Genomic DNA, 19,132 nt, shown 5'->3' on the forward strand with positions numbered 1-19,132 from the left:
AGTTTTGGCACTAGCTTTTCAAGTACCAGTCAAAAATATTTTGAACTAAAAAGCAGCAACATAGTTTTGCTAACACAATGGCAACTTAAGCTGATGAAAAAGACTAAACTATCAGGGAAGAAAATGATATGAATGATAATCTTCTGTGCATAGTTTTCCATGCCGCAGCTCATTTCGGTTTCTTCTTTTCCTCTTTTCGCACGTGTCCACAAAAACTTGTGTTTTTCTGCTAATTTTTTTGTTCCATGCTTGTATGTTTAGTCAGTTACGGAACATGCATGTTTTGTTTTTGCATGTTCAAAATGAAGATCATTGAATCAATGAATCATTATTGGTGAATCACAATGGCTGAAAAGTCTTTTTTTTGCCAGGATTAATTGTGACAATACACACAAGCGTATGCAAAATAATCACTGGTGAGCTTACATAGTCACATCCAGACAAAACAGTTTTGGTTCCTTGCAGACAGCCATTCAATTATCTGCAGCTAAGCGACTGCTCGTTCACTGAACCCCCATCAAATGTGACACAAGCGTGAACTACGTCACTGCTCTGACCCTGTGAAAGCACAGAGGTGTGACGCCGCAGAGGTTGGGAGGTTGGGGAGTCGCCGCAAGCCAAGGGGACACACAGACAGGGGAGCGGGACAGCGAAGCGATTGCGTGCTCGTGTCCACGTGAGCCACAAGCCTTTCCAGCGATCCCCCACCCCGGGCTCCCGCACGAATGGAAAAATGTAATCAGACAGAGTGTGTTTGGGTTGCGCCTGGGAAACTTGTTGTGTCTGTGCGGTTGTATCTGAAGGTACATCTTCACATTCCTCCGGATGACGACGAAACACACCCGCCAGGCCGAAGGATTAGTCAGCTTTTCCCAGCTCCCTTTTTTAGGTGTTGGGACAGATTCAGCTACAGTCAGAGATTCCAAAATTCCACAATTTAGAATGGCCCTTTTTTAGGGGAGGGGGCCATGACGTCTGTGGCCCTGGCCGGTGTCACTCGAGGCTGACTAGACCTCACTAACTTTGAATGGCAGGGGTTGTGTGAACGCGCCGGCCGTCTGGCCCGTATACACAGCCAATTTTGGCTCGCCCACCGCTACAGCGATATCACCAAAAAATACCCCAACCCCACACAGTGACCTTTGTGTCCCTCCTGACAATGGCCTGCATTGTGGCGCTGGCTCCCAACCCAGCGATTAACTCCTGCTTGATTTCGCACTTCACCGCACAAAGAGGCCATTAGCAGCAAGAAGTAAGGATTTCAGGGCTGGTAAGGGACGAAGTTATGCAAAACCACGTGGATACACGGCCCAAAAGGTTAAAAAATACAGGTACCAATTTGTCGCGCAATCATGTCATCCCACGGTTGACAATTACGACAAATCATTCAACAAATACAACATAGAATTTGAAATGGTGGATAAAAGAAAAAAAAACAATTATATATACTAGCTAAAATCAAGGCATAACGATTGCTTGAGTACTTTTGAAGGGAATGTCTCAGCCAAGACGCACAGAAGCATGGAGGCCTTCAAAAAAGGGGCGAGTCCAAACCCTGAAGAAAAGCTCATTCCATATCTTTTGACATGACGCTAATTTCAATATCTGAACGATACTTGATACCTGATATCAGATGTTTTAAAACCCATTTGAAAAACAATAAAATTATACTGCAAAACATTTATGTTCCTTTTTACTGGTGATTCAAACCAGGATTTCCTCTAAATCAAGTTTGTTGAGTTCCAGTACTTACCGTACCGCAACATCCTTGGCACGAATGAAGCATTTTTCTTTATTTTGATCCACCTCAATGAAGTGGAGCCACAATTGAGACCTCTTTGGCATGACGCTAAGTTTCACTTAAACGTAAAACAAAAGTTTTGTGTCTTTAGCTCACACCTCTATGATGTGAAAGCCAATCGGCAGTGACTTTGGATCTTGTCACGCGAATGCCAAATGATTACTGGCACACAGACACGAAGATTCACTTTCTTGGATTTTGGAATTCGGCACAAGGTTTGGCATATCGACATTCGATATGATCTGAGCAGTTCAGTACCCTGCCCTAAATCAGATTGTACAGGCTGCAGTGTGAGGATCAGAAGACTTTGGAAGTTAATGTGTATTTTTCATTGATGGGCTCAACTCCTTCAGAGAGGTTACTCTAATGTGTCTGCCAAACCAACGTCATTAGAGTTCAACATTAGAGTTCATCCAGGCACTTGCCTCTTCCTGCTGGGACTTGTCAGAGTTCAAGTTCACATAACAGTGCAGCTATTTGAACACCCGAGATACCTTTTTGCTGCTTTCTGTGTCTGTGGCGGCTTCATTCATGTTTCAGAATCACTTCAGAGCACAAAGCATTTGTCAGCCTAGGAAACTGCTTTGACACGGGACTGCGAGTCAAGCTCAAGTCGCGACCGAATGCCTCAAGTGTACACTGCTTAAGTTAGTTTGTTAGTTAGCTTGAAACTAGCTTCCTGCTGAACATAAGAATTTAGGTTTTGACCTGGCATGGCCCGCAAGTATGCATATGATTTATTGAATTATCATATTCATTATTATTAATATTTTTGCATGGTTGCACACGTTTAAATTGTAGGGTTTAAGGTTAACTAACGGTTGGGCTTTTTTATGTTTGTGCATGACATCATCACATTATCGCATAGAGTTAAAGATTTTTGAGTGTAGCCAAGGGTATATTCACACACACACACACACACACACACACACATACACACACACACACACACAGCAGAGCAGAGAACGACGGCCTTTGTGCTCGTTCCACAGGGCAGATAACAGATTGGGGGAGGCAAAATAAAAGAGCAGAGCTGCTTAGTCGTCTGTCAGCTTCTTACCTGACCACCTTGGTGCCGCCTTTGTTGACCTGCATGTCTACCATGCAGCCCGAGTTGACATAAGAAGCCAAGTTGATCTCCGAGAACTCCGCCTGAGGGAAGGAAGGAGAAGGAAGAGAGCAATGGTAAAGGTGCAAGGTAGAGTTTGCTGAACAGCTGTGGTGCACTAATATCGGGAAGCATTTGATCTTTACATGATTTTCTCATTGAGCTACAGATGTGCCTGTCTGCCCTTCTGCAGCAGCTAGAACTTGCGAGGATAAGATTTAGATTCTGTCAACTCCAATGGGAAGCAATATCCTGTGGCGAATAAGGCCCAACTGAAAGAAAAGGTGATTGACAAAGATGCTCACCAATCATCTTCCGAGGTTCTTCTCTTTTATAAACATCTTCCATGGGCTCCTTCGCAACATGGACATATCAGATAAATCTGAAGAATTCGGTAATGTTTAACGTCTTTATCGCTGACTTCTTGGATGGAATAGGCTGGCAATTGTTGCTGCTTGCCTCCAAATTTTGGGCTTCTGGCTCTTTTGTTTTTGTCTTGCACAGAGGCGGGACACAAACTCGAGACAGTGGGAGTTTGTGAGAGGAGGCAAATTGAGTTATTCGCAGACCGCGGCCTCCAGGACAGTGAGGGTCTTGTGAAAAGCCGTAGCCTGGCTACCTAATGAGGCTGTCAAACTCCCACAGATACTAAAGGGAGGGATGAAAGTCGGCCACTGGGAATAGACTTTTTTTTTCAAGCAGGGCGTCACAATTCAATTTTCGTGCAAATAATGTTGATGAGTTCCGAAACGAAAGCAAATATTTAAAAGAGCCACAACCCAATTCTCAGCATTGAGAAAAGTGCATTCTGCATATTTTCTTTTTCTTTTTTTTTTTTGCTTGGCCTGATTCTCAACACGTGTGTGCTAGAACACATTCAGTTCTAGAAAGGATGTCACAAAGTTGTGATGTCACAAAGGGTGTGCAACAGCCTTAACCTGGTGTTCGTTGTACCGTGAGGCCACCTTGTTACTGCCCCCTTACAAAGTTATCAAAGTTTAACTCGAAGCAGATTGTATCAGGGGCCTGCAGTGGTTTGTTCAATGTCATAAACAGACGGCTAAATCTTTTCTGCGGCTCTATTTTGTTTCATGGATTCTCAATGAAAAGTGTAGATGCCAGACTTCGTAAATTACGGGACCCTTTAGGTATCCTTTACTTTAACATGTACTTGTTGTTTGGTGCTAACTAGCACATGTTAGCATGCAGACACACATTACAACTACCAAGGTCTGCGGTGTCAGAACCTTTAAAAAGGTTTTACCGTCTTTTGTGGGCAATCACGAGCTGCACCGCTTAAAGGATCCTTGTGCGTCTACTATGTGTGCGGCTCACAATTTCAGCAACTAATTTTCTTTTCCAAAAGTGCTTAACATCAAGGCACAAGCCCTCAGAGCACCTGCCGTTTGCAAGTCCTCACGTCGCCTTCAAGTACGAGAAGTGACACCGATGTAGTGGCTCTAATGGGCCCTAAACAAGCGGTCTGCTGACTCTCTATGCACGTGGCAGAAAATCTGATTTGACGCGACCCTCTGGACTACCCGCTACCCAAAAGCCAGGCGAGAAAACGTGGCCTGTGTTTCATCCGTTTGTGGAGACTGTGTCCCCCTCTCTTGCGTAAGAAGGAACATTGTGTTTACAGAAGGGGGGCGACGCACAATCGAGAGAAAAATAGAGACCATACATGCATACAAGGAGAAAAAAAAGGCAACCCTATACCAGGAGTTCAGCTTTGAAAGGAAAAACACACAGCCGGACGTGTCGGGTTATTCCAAATAGGGACGCCTTTTTTTCTTTTGAGGCGTTTTAACACTGTTCGTGCACTGTGCACTCCGATGTGATGTTATTCTGCCTCTGTTTTCACAGTTTGACTTGTCCGGCCCCCTCCTTTTTGGACAAGTCCCCCTTCTTAAGCTCAAGTTGCCGCGCGTGCACGGTGAACCCGCTGTCATCAGCAATGGAGGCAGGTCGTTTAAATGCACATTCAGTGCAAATTCATATTTTGGGTACCCAAAGCAGCGAGCGCCAGGCTCTCCCATTTCCAAAAGCAGACAAATTGAGTTATGTCTAACAATGAAATGTTTAAAAATTGTCACTTTTTAAACAAATTGAGCATTTACAAGTTCTAAAACTAATAAACTAAATAAATACAGAATTTTAAAAATACAATCACAGAACTGTTTAGTTGTTTGAGATCACCTAATAAGTATTTTTTTTTTGGTTTTCCAAAGAAGGTTTAGACAACAGCACATGTACCAATTCCTTTCATTTGGACAGAGTAATGAAGTCAAGTCAATGATGCATGTAAAAAAAAATCATGGCAGTCAGATAATAAAAAAAGCATGTTATCCATTGACCCTGGTTTCCATTAGAAACATCTGAATAGATTAACATCAGAAAAAGGTCAGTGCACTCCAAAGATGTTGAGAATCACTGCTTGGCAAAACAATGAACATTAGAACGCTGTCAACTTCAGTCCCGTCAGAATTTCAATCTGTGCATGCCAACTCATATTTACTATTATCTCAGAGCCATTCAGCTATCTCCAAAATATATTCATGCCACTTGCAGCGAGGAGATTCTGAGTTTAATTGAGTGCAGTTGAGCATTTTCCAGGGTGACTGATTTGTTTGACAATTTAAACTTGAACCATCTGGGTTGGGATAAGCCATTGGACTTCTGGCAGCTCAGTGCAGAGATATTTCAATTACCATAAAATGGATCTAAGTATTGATTCTCTTGAGGGAGGAAACATAAACACCACCTGGTTTTGGATTGGGTTCTGTTGCAAAAGTCAACAGGCAATTGTTTGCTAATCGTTCGCACACAAACTCAACATTTTAGGTTCATTTTTTTTGGACCCTTGAAAGAGTGAAAAGGAATCACGGTCTGTGAAAAATGCCTTACTGCATCATAAATTGTGACTTGGTACACAAATGCCACAGCTAACACAAGCTGTGTTTACATTTCCCTTAGAATTGCGCAATTAATATAATAAATAAAGAAATAAAAAACTAGTAATAGAAACACCTAAACTTTAAAAAACCTCTCAAATATCGTTAAAAGGTTTTTACGCTCTCATGAGATGGTTTTTCAGACGTGTCGACATAAAGGTATATCGCAAAAGTGTAATGGAAACACTTTTTCCACATTTACACGTCATCAGACGTGACGCGCGTTATGTTTGGACGGAGGAAGAGATGGAATATTTTTTACAAGTAATGAAAGAGAAAAATACAACAACCGTTCTTGACAGCAAACAAACATAAACAAACAAAAGCAAACGTAATTCTCATAAAATCTCACGGGACAAGACTTTACACAAATGACTGCAAATCGCGATTGTATTTTGTCAAAATTTTAGAAATATTGCTTATATGTTGCGAAAAACTGTAATGGAAACACAGCTACTGTACCTACTAATGGGAGTTCCTCCCGTCAACACTTCACACACCAACATGGAGTGCAAATCCTCCAGATGACCCTTCACTCAACCCGGTGGCTGCCAATTTGCATAGCAAGTCAAGTCAATTTGCTATCTGTGCATAATGTGATCTCTTCGGAGGCTTCCAGCCCACTTTACACAGGCTTTGATCTCCATGAAAAAAAAATATTATCAGCACTACTCTACCGGAGATAAATTTCCCTTTCATCCGCTGCCGTGGCCCATGTAAACTGCACACGGGGGGGAGTGTGGCGGGTTTTTTTCTTGGTTGTTTTTTTTTTTTTTTTTTTTGTTAATTTATTGTGTTGCACTTTCGGAGTAAATGGGGTAATCGCATTTTGAGGCGACAATGAGGCAGCCACTGTTCGGCTCCATGTGCCACAAGGACGCTCACTCGGCTCTCTTTCCTTTCCCGGGCTGCTCTTATCTGCCGACCCTTGCGGGAAACAAAAGAAACATCCATGCAGCGAGTGTACTAGAGACACGATTGCACCTCTGAAAATAGTCCCCCCCAGCACGGAGGCCTGTGCTGACTTTTACCACAACCTGATTAAGAGAGGGGGAGGAGGGGACAAAATAAAAAAGGAACAAGAAAGTGGGTAGCGTTTTTGGCAAGGGCCAAAGTATTCCAGACCATCCACTCTTGGACGGTTCAGGGTAGGGAGTGCAAGCCAAGGCGAGGCAGAGTTATTGGGTAGTAGTGGATGGAATGGCTGGTGTTTGGGGCACAAGCCCAGAAGACGGGAGGACAGGAGGCTTTCTTTTCTCTCTGCAGTGCCATGGTTACCCTCACGCTAACACATTCAGGCACTTGTCTTCGAGCAGCGCTTGCCCTGGGAAAGAAAAACAGGAAGTTGTACATGAGGAAAGTGCCCCCAAGTTCACATCCCATGAATGGTCTGAGCCAACTTGTTTGAGAGCTCAGGACAATAGATGGACAGTATGGTTACAAATAGGTTTAACCGTTTATTTGCCTCATTTGAGCTCCTCTCTGACCTTCATTGCAATTTTGACCATCACGTTTACAGCAATCAAAGAGAATCCGGATTGAATATTTCTTTTTCTGACAATTTTTTACTTTTATTTGCTACATTTGTACACAAATAGTGCTACTTTCTACACCTTCCATTGAGAAAATATGCGCATTGCGTTACTGTTTAAAAAAGCGGTCCCCAACCTTTTTAGCACCACGGCCCGGCTTAACGGGAGACAATATTTTCACGGACCGGCATGAACGCGCGAGATCGTTGACGGGGCTGGGGGGGGAGGGGTGGAGGAGATGGCGATCAACACTCATGTTGCTTGCTAGCTTGTGGGTTTAATCTCGCGGTAACATATCAGGTGACATGCGTCAAGAGTTGAGCGTTAGATGGACGTAACGGAGAGAATCAAGTAATTTTTCAAAATAAAATTGTTCCGACTCAGATAATGAATGAAACGGGACCAAATGACCCACGGATCGGCACCGGTCCGCGGCCCGGTGGTCGGGGACCTCTGGTTTAAAAGAGACAAAAGACACAAAGACATTTATTGTTATTATTATTATTTATTATTATTATTGTTATTATTATTATCATTATTATTATTATCATTATTATTATTACAGCTGTTGTGGCTTGAAGTGGAGCTATTTGAGACTTGTGCAAAAATATCTTGAAAACAACACAATGCTCGACTTTAAATACTTAGAGCCAATTTCCAACAAAGGCACTTCTGGTGTCGGGGGTCCAGCTCAGCTGAGCCACAGGCATTTATATGGCGTGCAAGACCTTTTTTAGCCTGGCTCCGCTTTGTGCTCGGCGTCCTGGCCTGCTGAGCCATGTGAACGCGGAAGGGCAGTACAGTAAACACCACTGGACAGTCGTTCAGCTGGATTCTTGGTGGGTATTTTTAGATGCGGACTGACCACTGAGGTTCAAGTTCTGGTGCCTTTTGTTCGGCAAGGAGTCATGAGGCTTTCATCCCGCTGCTACGGGCTAAAAATAAAAGTTTACTTCCATTTAAAGGGCAAAATGTGTAATATTTGAAAGGTTGGACTGGAATTGATGAAACACTTTACACTTGGATTTGAAAATTCACAAAATATGTATCTACTTACAATATCCAATTATATTCGCATTGAAAGCGTATCCACTTGTAAGAGGGAATGTGGGTCCTATGCCACACAGTGACACGCAGTCCTTTAAAAATTTCAAGGGAAAATATGCAAAAACAATAAATGTGTCATGCGTGATGTGAACCTCAATTTAACCTCAACCTAACTAAATTAGCCTTTTTTTCCCCTCTGAACAAACACACACAGTGTGGTTTTCCACTTTGCCCTTGCATTGCTGATTCTTTATATCTTTGAGTAAATGAGCATTTTGGAAGAGCTCCAGATTCTATTCATCTGATAGTAGACAGGCCCCCCTGCCGCCAGAAATTACACAAAAGTGGATATTTCTTATTACTTTGCCGTCTTTCTGTTTGCTAATCATTCGCACACAAACTCCACATTTTAGGTTCATTTTTTTTGGACCCTTGAAAGAGTGAAAAGGAGCCAACTATCTTTCTACTTCACCCCAACTACTCATAGGCAGATGATGGCCCTCTGGAGTCTGGTTCTGCCCTAGGTTTCTTCCCACAGGGGAGTTTTTCCCAGCCACTGTCGCATCTTGCTTGCTCCAGTGGCCCGGTTGGTTCTCTCTGATTGTATAAAGCGCTTTGAGACGCCTTTGGTTGTGATTTAGCGCTGTACAAATAAAAGTTTATTATTATATTATTATTATAATGGATAGGAAAAAGTTTGAGGAAACAAAGCCCGGACGAAACATTGCTCTGAGTGAGTGCTAAGTAGATTCAGGTGTGTGCGGCATGAAAGAGAAAGGCATGGATGAACTGTGTGCTAAGCAGTTACCAAAAACATCAGACTGTGTCAGGTAAAAAATTCTTGATGCAGGGCAACACTTAAGTCCTGATAAGAGGTTCTGGAGTACAGTGGACCATTCATGTTGCGCTGAGGGGCATTTGCCTTTAATCACTCCCACCTTGTTCGGGCAGTGAAGTGAACCATTGAGCCGTTAAGTGTTGAAATCCAAGACAGATGTTGCTTGCCACAAGGGCACGGTTGGCTCGGGCCAATCTGAGCTACCTCTTCCGTCACAACATGCATCGTTTGCTAATACCAGCCCCAAGATTCATAAATATATGATGAATAATAAGGCCACAGATAAGATGCAACCAACTGCCTGTGAACTGCAGTGATGTCATGTTCCTGCCGGACAGATATTGCCTCCTCTTGACTCAACCTGCACCACATGGTTCGTTGCTCTCTCAATCGATGTTGCACCCCTGAAAATCTTGCAGCCCAATCTGCCCAATTGCACAAAGCGCAGCGGAGCAGCGTTTATGACTTCACAGGGTTACGGGCGGCAAACAGGCACTTCTTCTGGTTGCACTTAAGTTATCCATACATATCCATACTTTACTTGAGTACTTCTTTTTCTGACAACTTTTTACTTTTACTCGCTACATTTGAACACAAATATCAACAAAACAAAAATAAGCTCAATGTGTTTCTGTTTAAAATATACAAAGTGGACCTATTTGAACTATGCTGTTATGTAGTTCAATATAAAAGTGGATCATATTTTAGAGTCCCTCTCAATACGTTTTCAGTATAGAGTAAAATAAATGTAGAAAAGAACATTGGTCATTGTTATTAAAAGTGTAAACATCCAATGCTGGCTCACTGGTCATAACTGTAACTGATTACATTTTGACCGTAGTGCAGTTGAAAAAGAAATAAATATATAGTATTGAAAGCACTAAGTTGTGTTGAATTTTCTTACTTTTACTTGAACTTTACTTAAAGTTGAATCAGTGCTTCTACTCTTACCAGAGGTTATGTCTTTTTTTTTTTTTTTTTTCCACACAAGTACCTGCACTTTTACTTAAGTACTAAACACAAATACTTTTGCCATAACTGCTAGGTACAGAGAGTCTGTTGGTTCAGGGTTCGTTTACATACTTCAGTGACGCCGTTACTTTTCTTCACCTTGGTTCAACACAGGCTCATGAGAAATTGGAATTAGTTCAAGCACTGAGCTGGCGACTTGGGATCAAATGCTGGGTGAGGGTCGGGACGGCCCCACACCTATTCATGGTTTAAAGCTTTTTGTGTACAGTACTGAAGGTCGTTTGGTGAGGCCACTATTTCTGGCTTGACTAACTTCAAAACTTAACTGTAATATTGTTCTTAATATTACAGTAATATTGATGCTTATTGTTTTAAGCATCAGTTGGTGAGCTGTTTTTTTTGCACATGCATGCAATAACAGTAACCACTGAACATATATCATGGCCTTGCATTTCTGCAAGACCTTGAGGCTGTTTTCATTTCTTACTTTGGAGTGTGGAGACCCACCCACAGTGCACCCATGAGCATCTGATTTGTGGATTTATATATAAGTAAAAAAGAGTTCGCCGGTGGACAAGGGACTTCAGAAGTCTGCCAAATGCAATTTCAAAGTGAGTCATGAAAATTAGATGGAATCAGTTGCAACAACTTGCTCATGGGTTTTGCCCCAGGGGTAGTTTCTGGAGAGAAAAAAAAGGTAAAAGGGGGAGAAAAACTGGTAGGTTACAGGTGGCAGGGCAGCCCTAATGTCGGATATGACAGCGGGGTAGGAATCAAAGTCGACCGCGGATTTTCTCTCTTGCACCGACTGGCATCGTGCCTCCCCACTACAGCATCACATGCTGTGGCGACTGGTGTGCCAGAGTCTAAAGACGGTGCCTTATATGGCAGTGAGTAAAGCCTGAGTCGAGTTCTGTTTGTGTGGGGCTTCTCAGCGCTGATTCAACGGGGCTTGAGGGGCATTAGCATGATAAATGTCGGCCCGGGACGGCGGTAACTTTGACTGAGGTCGACGTTTACATAAAAAAATAAAACACTGTGATTTCAGCATGCCCTGGAAAACAAACTTTTTGAGGCAAAACCTACAAATAGGCAATGTAAATGTACTTTTATTGGAGGTGGCAACAATTGATCAGTTTATAATGGGGGCAGTCAATACTTGACTTTTTGGAATCAATCCGATACCATGTATATATGGTGATAGTATCACAGATACTGATAACGATTTTTGACCTAGAATGTCATGATTATTGAATATGTTTGCAATGTTTGCCTTTACTTAGTTGATTATGATCAAATAGTTTTGGCAAATAAACCTGCTTTTTTATTAACTATTAACTGAGGAGTAATTTGCCGGACACTTAGACAAGAAACTGCAACGAAAGTATCGATCACATTGTGCAAGTATTGACCTGATACCAATACCTGCCTACCTGGCATCGATGCTATCGATATGTCTGGCTCGAGTTTATAAGACTGGTGACAAAAAAAGAGTTTACAGTGGGGAGGGGCTCGAGATCTAATGAAAGCTCAGCGGGCCTCTTCGCTCTTATTGTCACTTCTTAAAGGAGTCAAAGAGTTTTGTTTTTTTTTCACGCAGGGATTGGGTACTACACGGCTCTCATCGAGGGACAACAGTAGCCCATGAAGGGCCCGGGTGTGGAAGGCAATTAGCCACAGACTTTGTCGACAGATGGGGCTTCTGGAGAGAGGGACCTCTCAAACAAGAGCCCCAAGAAGGTCAGCTGGAGTAACAGCTAAGGCCTCAGGGTCTCCTGTCGTAGGGACATGCCCGGAACACCTCTCCAGGGAGACGTCCAGGGGGCATCCAAAACAGATGCCCGAGCCACTTCAGGCGTCTCCTCTCGCTGCGGAGGAGCAGCGGCTCTACTCCAAGCTCCCACCGGATGATTGAGCTCCTCACCCTGTCCCTAAGGGCGCGCCCAGCCACCCTACGAAGGAAACACATTTCAGACGCTTGTATCCGCGATCTCGCTCTTTCGGTCATTACCCAAAGCTCATGACCATAGGTGAGGGTAGGAACGTAGATCGACCAGTAAATCAAGAACTCCGCCTTTCAGCTTAGCTCCTTCTGCAGCACGACAGAGACGCCCCAAGAGAGGAAGTGACCACAACAGCAGAGCAAACAGGCTGCAAAACAGTTTTGCGGTCACGTTTTAAAAAAAATTATCCCATAAAAATGGAACCAGCCACTCCACCTCACAGGTCTTGCACGTTTGAAGCCGTGTAAAAAACGTGCTCTTTGGTAAAGTTAACAGTGAGGTCTGGCCCAGGTGTGAATGCAACCTCCCATGATGCACTAGGCTCCTCTATCTGCGCACACTCTGTTGCCCTTCAAAAAAAAAAAAGACAATATCCCCCTCTCTCCCAGGGTATTTGTGCTCCCGTGTTCTACACCGCCTACTTCCTTTAGAGACGCAGGGCTCAAAGGTTTTTTCCGTTTATTTTGGTGAGGAAATGATGCTATTTGAGGTTAAAATTCCCGCTATCATGGCATCCAAGCAGCAGATTGGCCTTGTGCACGATAGCAAATAACATTACTAATAATAAGAACAATAATTCTTATTTTATTTATTTGTAAGCACCTTACTGAGAACCCAAGGACACTTCAAGGAAACAATGCAATAAGGCAAAAGCTACACACAGAAAAGAGCAAGTAATAAAACATTTAATAAAAATAAAAAATAAAATGAAATGAAAACACAGTTAGATGGAGTAGCATAATTTTGAGTCTGGATTTAAAGATAGGAAGAGCGTCTATGTCAGCTTGGTTTTTGTTTTGTTTTTCATTTGCAACAGTCTCATTCACCTCAAAGGACACAGTATTATCCATTCAAGTTTAGTTATAAAATATCGGTAATTCAGCTGCCTGCCAAGGCTGTCCCTGCCACACAATGAGGAACAGAAATGCATGACGCTATTTGCGAACTTCAAGGGTTTTTGTATAATTGCATCTTGGTTTCTTCAGGCACCATTGTAAAACTGGATATGTTCGCTCAAATCTTGTGGGTTTCATCTTCCTTTGAAAGCTTTAACATCGAGCTTTAGGAAGTGGGACTTTGTAATAAGCAGTCAATAGTTTATCTCTTTGTAATTTCAACGTTCTGAAAAAAGATTTATTTGGATGAGTAAAAGCTGAAGGTAACCATACCTGCTCCACCCGGATCTCATATTCTCCATTAAGCTTCTTCCCACGAAAGTACTTGGCCCTGCAAAAAAACAGAGGACAAGCCATCAAAATGTTTTCCAGTCAGCACTTCTCTTTAATTTCCAATCCCATATGTGTTTGACATAAATCCTATTATAAGAGCATTGATTGAAAAAAAAAAAAAACACACACACACAGAAATATTTTGATATGGACCTTATCATTTGGACAGCCCCTGCACTATCACTTCTTTTTCAAAATGAAAACAATCTTGAGATGTATTTATTTGATCGGAAGGGAACTGAACTTCTGCCCTTGAATACCTTTTTAGCTGACAAAATAATGACTCATATCTTCCAAATGCAAGAACGCAACCCAGAGGGGCTTTGAGTAAACAGAATTTCGAACATGCGAAGCACAAGTGGAACGGGGTTTTCTATGCGAGTGCACGCATGCGTGCGTGCGTGCGTGTGGAAGTGGTTTGTGGTTCACCATTGAAAGACCACAACTGTGTGAAGACATCACAGAAAGCAACAAGTCTTTGTATTTGTCTCAGAAAAATAGGCTATTAAAAGCTAAGCGGGGATTAAATATGACACAACATTGAATGCACAAGGACTTAAATGGCCATTAAGAGTAGGACATTTTAATCTAACCAAATTTTCGTAATGTAAACAAAAACAAAGTTTCATCAAATGGCACAAAAAATTCTACTCAAGGAACAGAAGCCAACTGATCAGTAATGACTTCATATACTAAGACTGACTCAACTCCTTTAGTCGAGGGTGTAATGACACTTCTGTCAGTTTTGTTTTAACTAGCAGAGGAAATAGCAGCCGACCGAAGGTCAAACCTGCTCAGTCTGTTCAAAGTACGCATTTGAAGCTGCAATCAAAGCTAAAAGTACACGAGTCTCCAAGTGGAAAACTGGATGACTAGATCAGCAGGTTGGGTTTTCACATTTGTCTCCATTTTTTTATTTTTTTGGGGGGGCCGGATGACACGCTCTTCATGAGGCAGGAAGCAATATGCAAGTTTTGCCCCGGAGGGCTGGTTTGTCCGCCCGAGGATCTATGTCTTGGCAGAAAGACTTTTAAAACAAGAGGATTACACCAGGCTGCTCCGAGAGGTTTCCACGCATTGGTATGTTTAGACTTGACTTGGCTTCACCCCGCAGTCTTGACAATCCTTTCTCGACTAATAGCTGACATGGTTCGAGTGAGAGGGACAGTTCGTGTGGAGGGAAATCTGCTGTAATCGTGTTGGAAAAACTACTTATCGTCCGAGGAAAAACAAATTCTGCAGATCAAGTCGAGCATCGCCCTGGCGCTCGCATTTCGCTCCAATAGCCACAATGTCGATGCAGTTACGAAACATTCTGGCCAGAATCTGAATTGGGGACCTTCTGTGTCCTGCAGCTGCCAGGACAAATAGATCCCTTCTTCCTCGAGTTCCGAGCTGTCCAATCTGTATTTTAGACCGCGTATTGTGGCATTCAGTTTGGCCAATCAATTCTGAGCGACTTAAAAATAATGGTTAACGGAGTAAAAGAGCAAACCTGAAAAAGTGCAGAAAGGTTTCAACTTTTGCCAGTCGACCCATTGCGTGCTTCAATCCCCTCCTTAATGAATCCTGGCCCCTTTTTGCATCTTAACACAGTTCAATTTGAAGTCGGAATGGCATCCTTTGGCTGCAAATGTGTTCTGAACTTAATGAGCACTGTTGCAACACAGGAATCCCACAACAATCCTGCAGTCTTGTCAAAGCACAGATCGTGTGTTGGAAAGTCTTGGAAAGACTGCACTCACTTGGATGAATCAAACCGCCCTTGCGCTTCCGAGCAAACCGTGCCTAAGATTTTATATTTATAATAACAATATTTGGTGACACTGCTGTGCGATCGGAATTCTCAAGTCTGACCACCATCCGTATTTCTTGACTCTTTAGACTGTTAACCTATTGCGTTTGCTACACAGACTAGCCCCATCTATTTTAGCATCTGCAAACAGAGGCAACAGCAGACCCATTAACGCTGACACCATTGACACCAACACAATGGGTCCAATTGCTGAACCACATGACTGACTACGCTCTGAAGCCCTGTTTTCCACCAAATCACAGTGGGGACCGCTCAATAGCACAAACAGGGGAACTGAATATTTCCCCACTCAATCTTGGACTAGAGTAGAGTAGAACGTCACTGTAAAACTACAAACCACTATGACGTTCTTGCTCTAATTTAATGTGTCTCCGTCTAGATTTTGGATTTCTGATTCTTTGTGGCAGCTTTTTTTTTCTGCACCCATTTCATTATTCATGACTGCAGTGTGCAGCCAGCACTCTACACAGGCCTCGGCGCTAAACTCTCAACCCTCGCAGGCGTGGGCCGGCACGCAATCTGTCGATCGCTTCGGGCTAGAGCCGTGAGGAACCAAAGATCTGGGCTACGTGCAGGAGGCCTTGGGTTACTGCAACACGCTGTTTGGGATTTCGAGAGCCTCTCGACCCCGTCATACCGAAGCACATTTTCTCTTTTTTTGATGGCGACGCTGACCAAACAAAGCCCAAAGTCCTTCCTCCTCTGCTCGTCTTCTTCTGACGTCCACCTCTTTGTTTTTATCAGCATCCATCTGCTTCCTTTCATTAAAGGTCACCTATTATACTAATTTTCGGGCTTTTGTATTTGATGTCTGGCCCCTCCAGAGCAGCAGCACACAATTTTCCGCACTGAAAGCTTTTTAGATTTGCGTATCTCGCGGCTCGTTTCCTCGTCTTTACTGCATCCCGCGGAAACGCTCTGTTTCACTTCACTCCACCCTAATCCAGCTTCGTACGGACCCAGCGAGGGCTGAGTTACGGCCGCAAGGCAGACCGAAGGTCCCTGAACGTTTTTTGTGCCTTCCGTGTCCCCGGAAATATCTTTTAATTTGTGTACTGACCGTGCTTTTGTTTTGTATTTTTGCGAGATATTTTCATAGTGCTTAGAATGATTTGGTTTCATACTGTTGACTTGTATCAAAACACTGTCCTAGCAGAGAAAATATGTACGCTGAAACCATCACTTCAGTCATAGAGTCGATTATTATTAGACAAGAATATCTGCACAACTTAAATCCACACCAAGCACAAAGCAGGAAGAGCTCTATACAACCCATGTTACCATGCTGGCAGCGTGAACATTGCTATAAGGAGTGAAACTTGCCAGTCAAAATCGCTGCCTCTTCAGTTTCGCTGCCAGCAATCACAACACAGATAACAAGCAGAGCACGGAGTTAGCGGTGGTGGCTAACAGTTCATCAACACCATTCAGTCTTAAAACTAATGTTGCTTGAGGTCACAATACACTCACAGTCCTCATACATGTTTTCAAATATTGCCGTGGCTGACTATTCTCTCGTCGTCCACCAGGGGGCCGAGTCGAGCCCGTCTCACTCCTGTTGTCGACCGTATGAGAGGGGTCTGGCTGCATACCGGTGTTCCATCGCATCCGCATTAGGCTGAACAAACCTCCAACATTTTCTCTGTTCGTTCCACTCCGACGGTTGTGGTCCTTGGTGCTTCGGTATTCGCTCTGTATTTTTTTTATTTATTTATTTATTTTTAATTTCCCTGACACCGAAAAAACATTTTCTTGGAGCAGCGCATTGCGACATCACTTCCGGGGCAGAGCGGGGGAGGGCGGAGCCAGTCCGAGAGTGTTTCTGAGCTTGGCCATGAAAGGAGCTCCGGCACACAATGGCGTCATTCCGTGCCGTGTTGAAAAAATCTCTGTGAACAGAGCGTTTAGAACCATGCCCAACAATTTGCAGGGCTGACGTCCAAACGCGTCATTATTTGACGATATCGAGATCATTTGATGATAGAGTTCAACATTGTAACAGTTTTTAAAGCTCAGAAAAGTGGAAAAGCATCATAGGTGCCCTTTAACGTTCATTACCTCCTGCCCTAAAAATGACCGGCATGCTGTGTGAGGCGTCGCAAAACGTGTAACCACTGGCGAGTGTTTGACATGATTTATGACTCGGTGGGCTCGCGGGTCGGAACCGTTGCTTTACCCATGTTCAGCATGTAAGCATTTGAGTTTTTCCTTCTCACAGTCGTGTGTGTGCACACGCACTGCACAAACAACAAGCAGCTGAATTCCCTATTCAAAAAATAAAAATAAAAACACCATGAGAATATGTTCCCTCTGTTGTATACCACTAACAAGAAGCTCATGAGTCACGTAAGTGAAAGCGAGCGGTGGGCCCTCCGGGGTGTTTTCATAGTTCTCCCAGCTTCTATTTGTGTCCACACCAACAAAACTCAATGTTTTCCCAACACTCCCGTGTTTAAAAAAGGAGATTTTCTATACCGGCTTAATATTTTCATGCAGAGATTAAATTCCTCGTGAGGTGCTTTTGGATCATATTTTCTCCAGTGACATGACCGGAAAGTTCCCAGAACGTTTGCGTTTCACAACACGAGCAGCGTTGGCCAAAGACAAAATGGTAATTATTCATTTAAATGGTTCAGCCTGGTACCTTAGAGTAGTTTTCTCACTCCAGCTAAGATTAAATAAAAATGTTGGTTACTAAAGTATAAACAGGCGTGGGCAAACTATGGCCCGGGGGCCACATGCAGCCCACTTTTTAATCCGGCCTGCCAAACTTGAAAAAAAGACGTATGAAAGCTAAATAGTGTGGGGCTTCAGAGACAGATATTATGTCTCTTTTAACACTTTTGTTCATTTTCAAATCCCATGATATCTTTTTCTCCTTATAAGGTGGGTCACCAAAACACTCCATCCATCTGCTCCTGCTCAGGCCCCTCCATCAAATTTTAGAACCCATTATGACACACCAGTCAATGCGTTTGTGATAAATAAACTTTGTCTCCGTTGGAGCATCATTTACTGAGGACGTTTTCACTGCAAAGTGAGTCGCAGGGAGTCTTCCCTGCACGGCCTGTCCTGGTTCTAGCATGGGACAACGAACTGATGGTGAGGGAAACACTCTCACGCAGCCAAAGAAATATTGAAGGGAACAATTAGGAAAGCAGCGTGAGTCAGCTGAGAATTAAGGTCCAAGGAAATTCTTAATTTAAGGCATTTAGAGGCTTCGTTATATTGTACCAAACCAAGCCAGCAAGGTCAAATGAAAGACAGAGGTTAAAAATAAAATGCTAACTGATTTCTTTGGAAGTGCGTTTAGTTTTTACTTTGAAACCATTTTACTTAATTTTGATTTCAAAATAATGTTTACAATTAATTGAACTTATAACAGGAAGAAGCTCAAGCTGTCATTGACACAGCAACCCCTGCAGGCTCACCAAAGGACGAGACAAAGCTTGTCTAGCCCTGGTACCGCTAGCTTAATTTCCAATCCAGTGTCTTTTGTCAGTACCTTCTTTGGCGCTTCTTTCTTCCAGCCAGGCGAGCGGTGTTGATGCTGTCATGTGTAGTGTTATGGGTGCTGGGCAGGCGGCCAAAGTTGCCTGCCCAATGGAGTCTTATACCAGAGCAGTTGGGCGCACTGTGACAACGGGGAGGTACAACTTTTTCTTTGACAAGCCAGTAAATTGCAGAAAGGATTCTTGAGAACTATTCTTTTAAGGTTGAAAAGTACATAAGGAGCCAAGCGCTGACACTCTGCAGAGGTGCACTTGGCTGAATTCATGATCAATGTCTTCGTTCTCAGGTCAGTGTGGATGCTTCATTAGCTGCAAACACT

General features: G+C 43.2%; 1 protein-coding gene across 1 annotated transcript in view; it reads right to left on the reverse strand.

Annotated features, from left to right (window-relative positions):
- Positions 1-19,132, reverse strand: part of syn3 (synapsin III) — a 117,192-nt gene that overhangs the window by 79,155 nt on the left and 18,905 nt on the right. The window contains exons 3-4 of the mRNA XM_076012088.1: positions 13,425-13,482; positions 2,862-2,953 (exon numbers count right to left, since the gene is read on the reverse strand). Of these exons, the coding sequence (XP_075868203.1) occupies positions 2,862-2,953; positions 13,425-13,482 (150 nt within the window). The remainder of the gene's footprint in view (positions 1-2,861; positions 2,954-13,424; positions 13,483-19,132) is intronic.

Source organism: Nelusetta ayraudi, unplaced genomic scaffold (genome assembly GCF_046127955.1).
Source record: "Nelusetta ayraudi isolate G7.1 ecotype Tasmania unplaced genomic scaffold, CSIRO-AGI_Nayr_v1 ptg000135l, whole genome shotgun sequence".
Classification (NCBI taxonomy): Eukaryota; Metazoa; Chordata; class Actinopteri; order Tetraodontiformes; family Monacanthidae; genus Nelusetta; species Nelusetta ayraudi.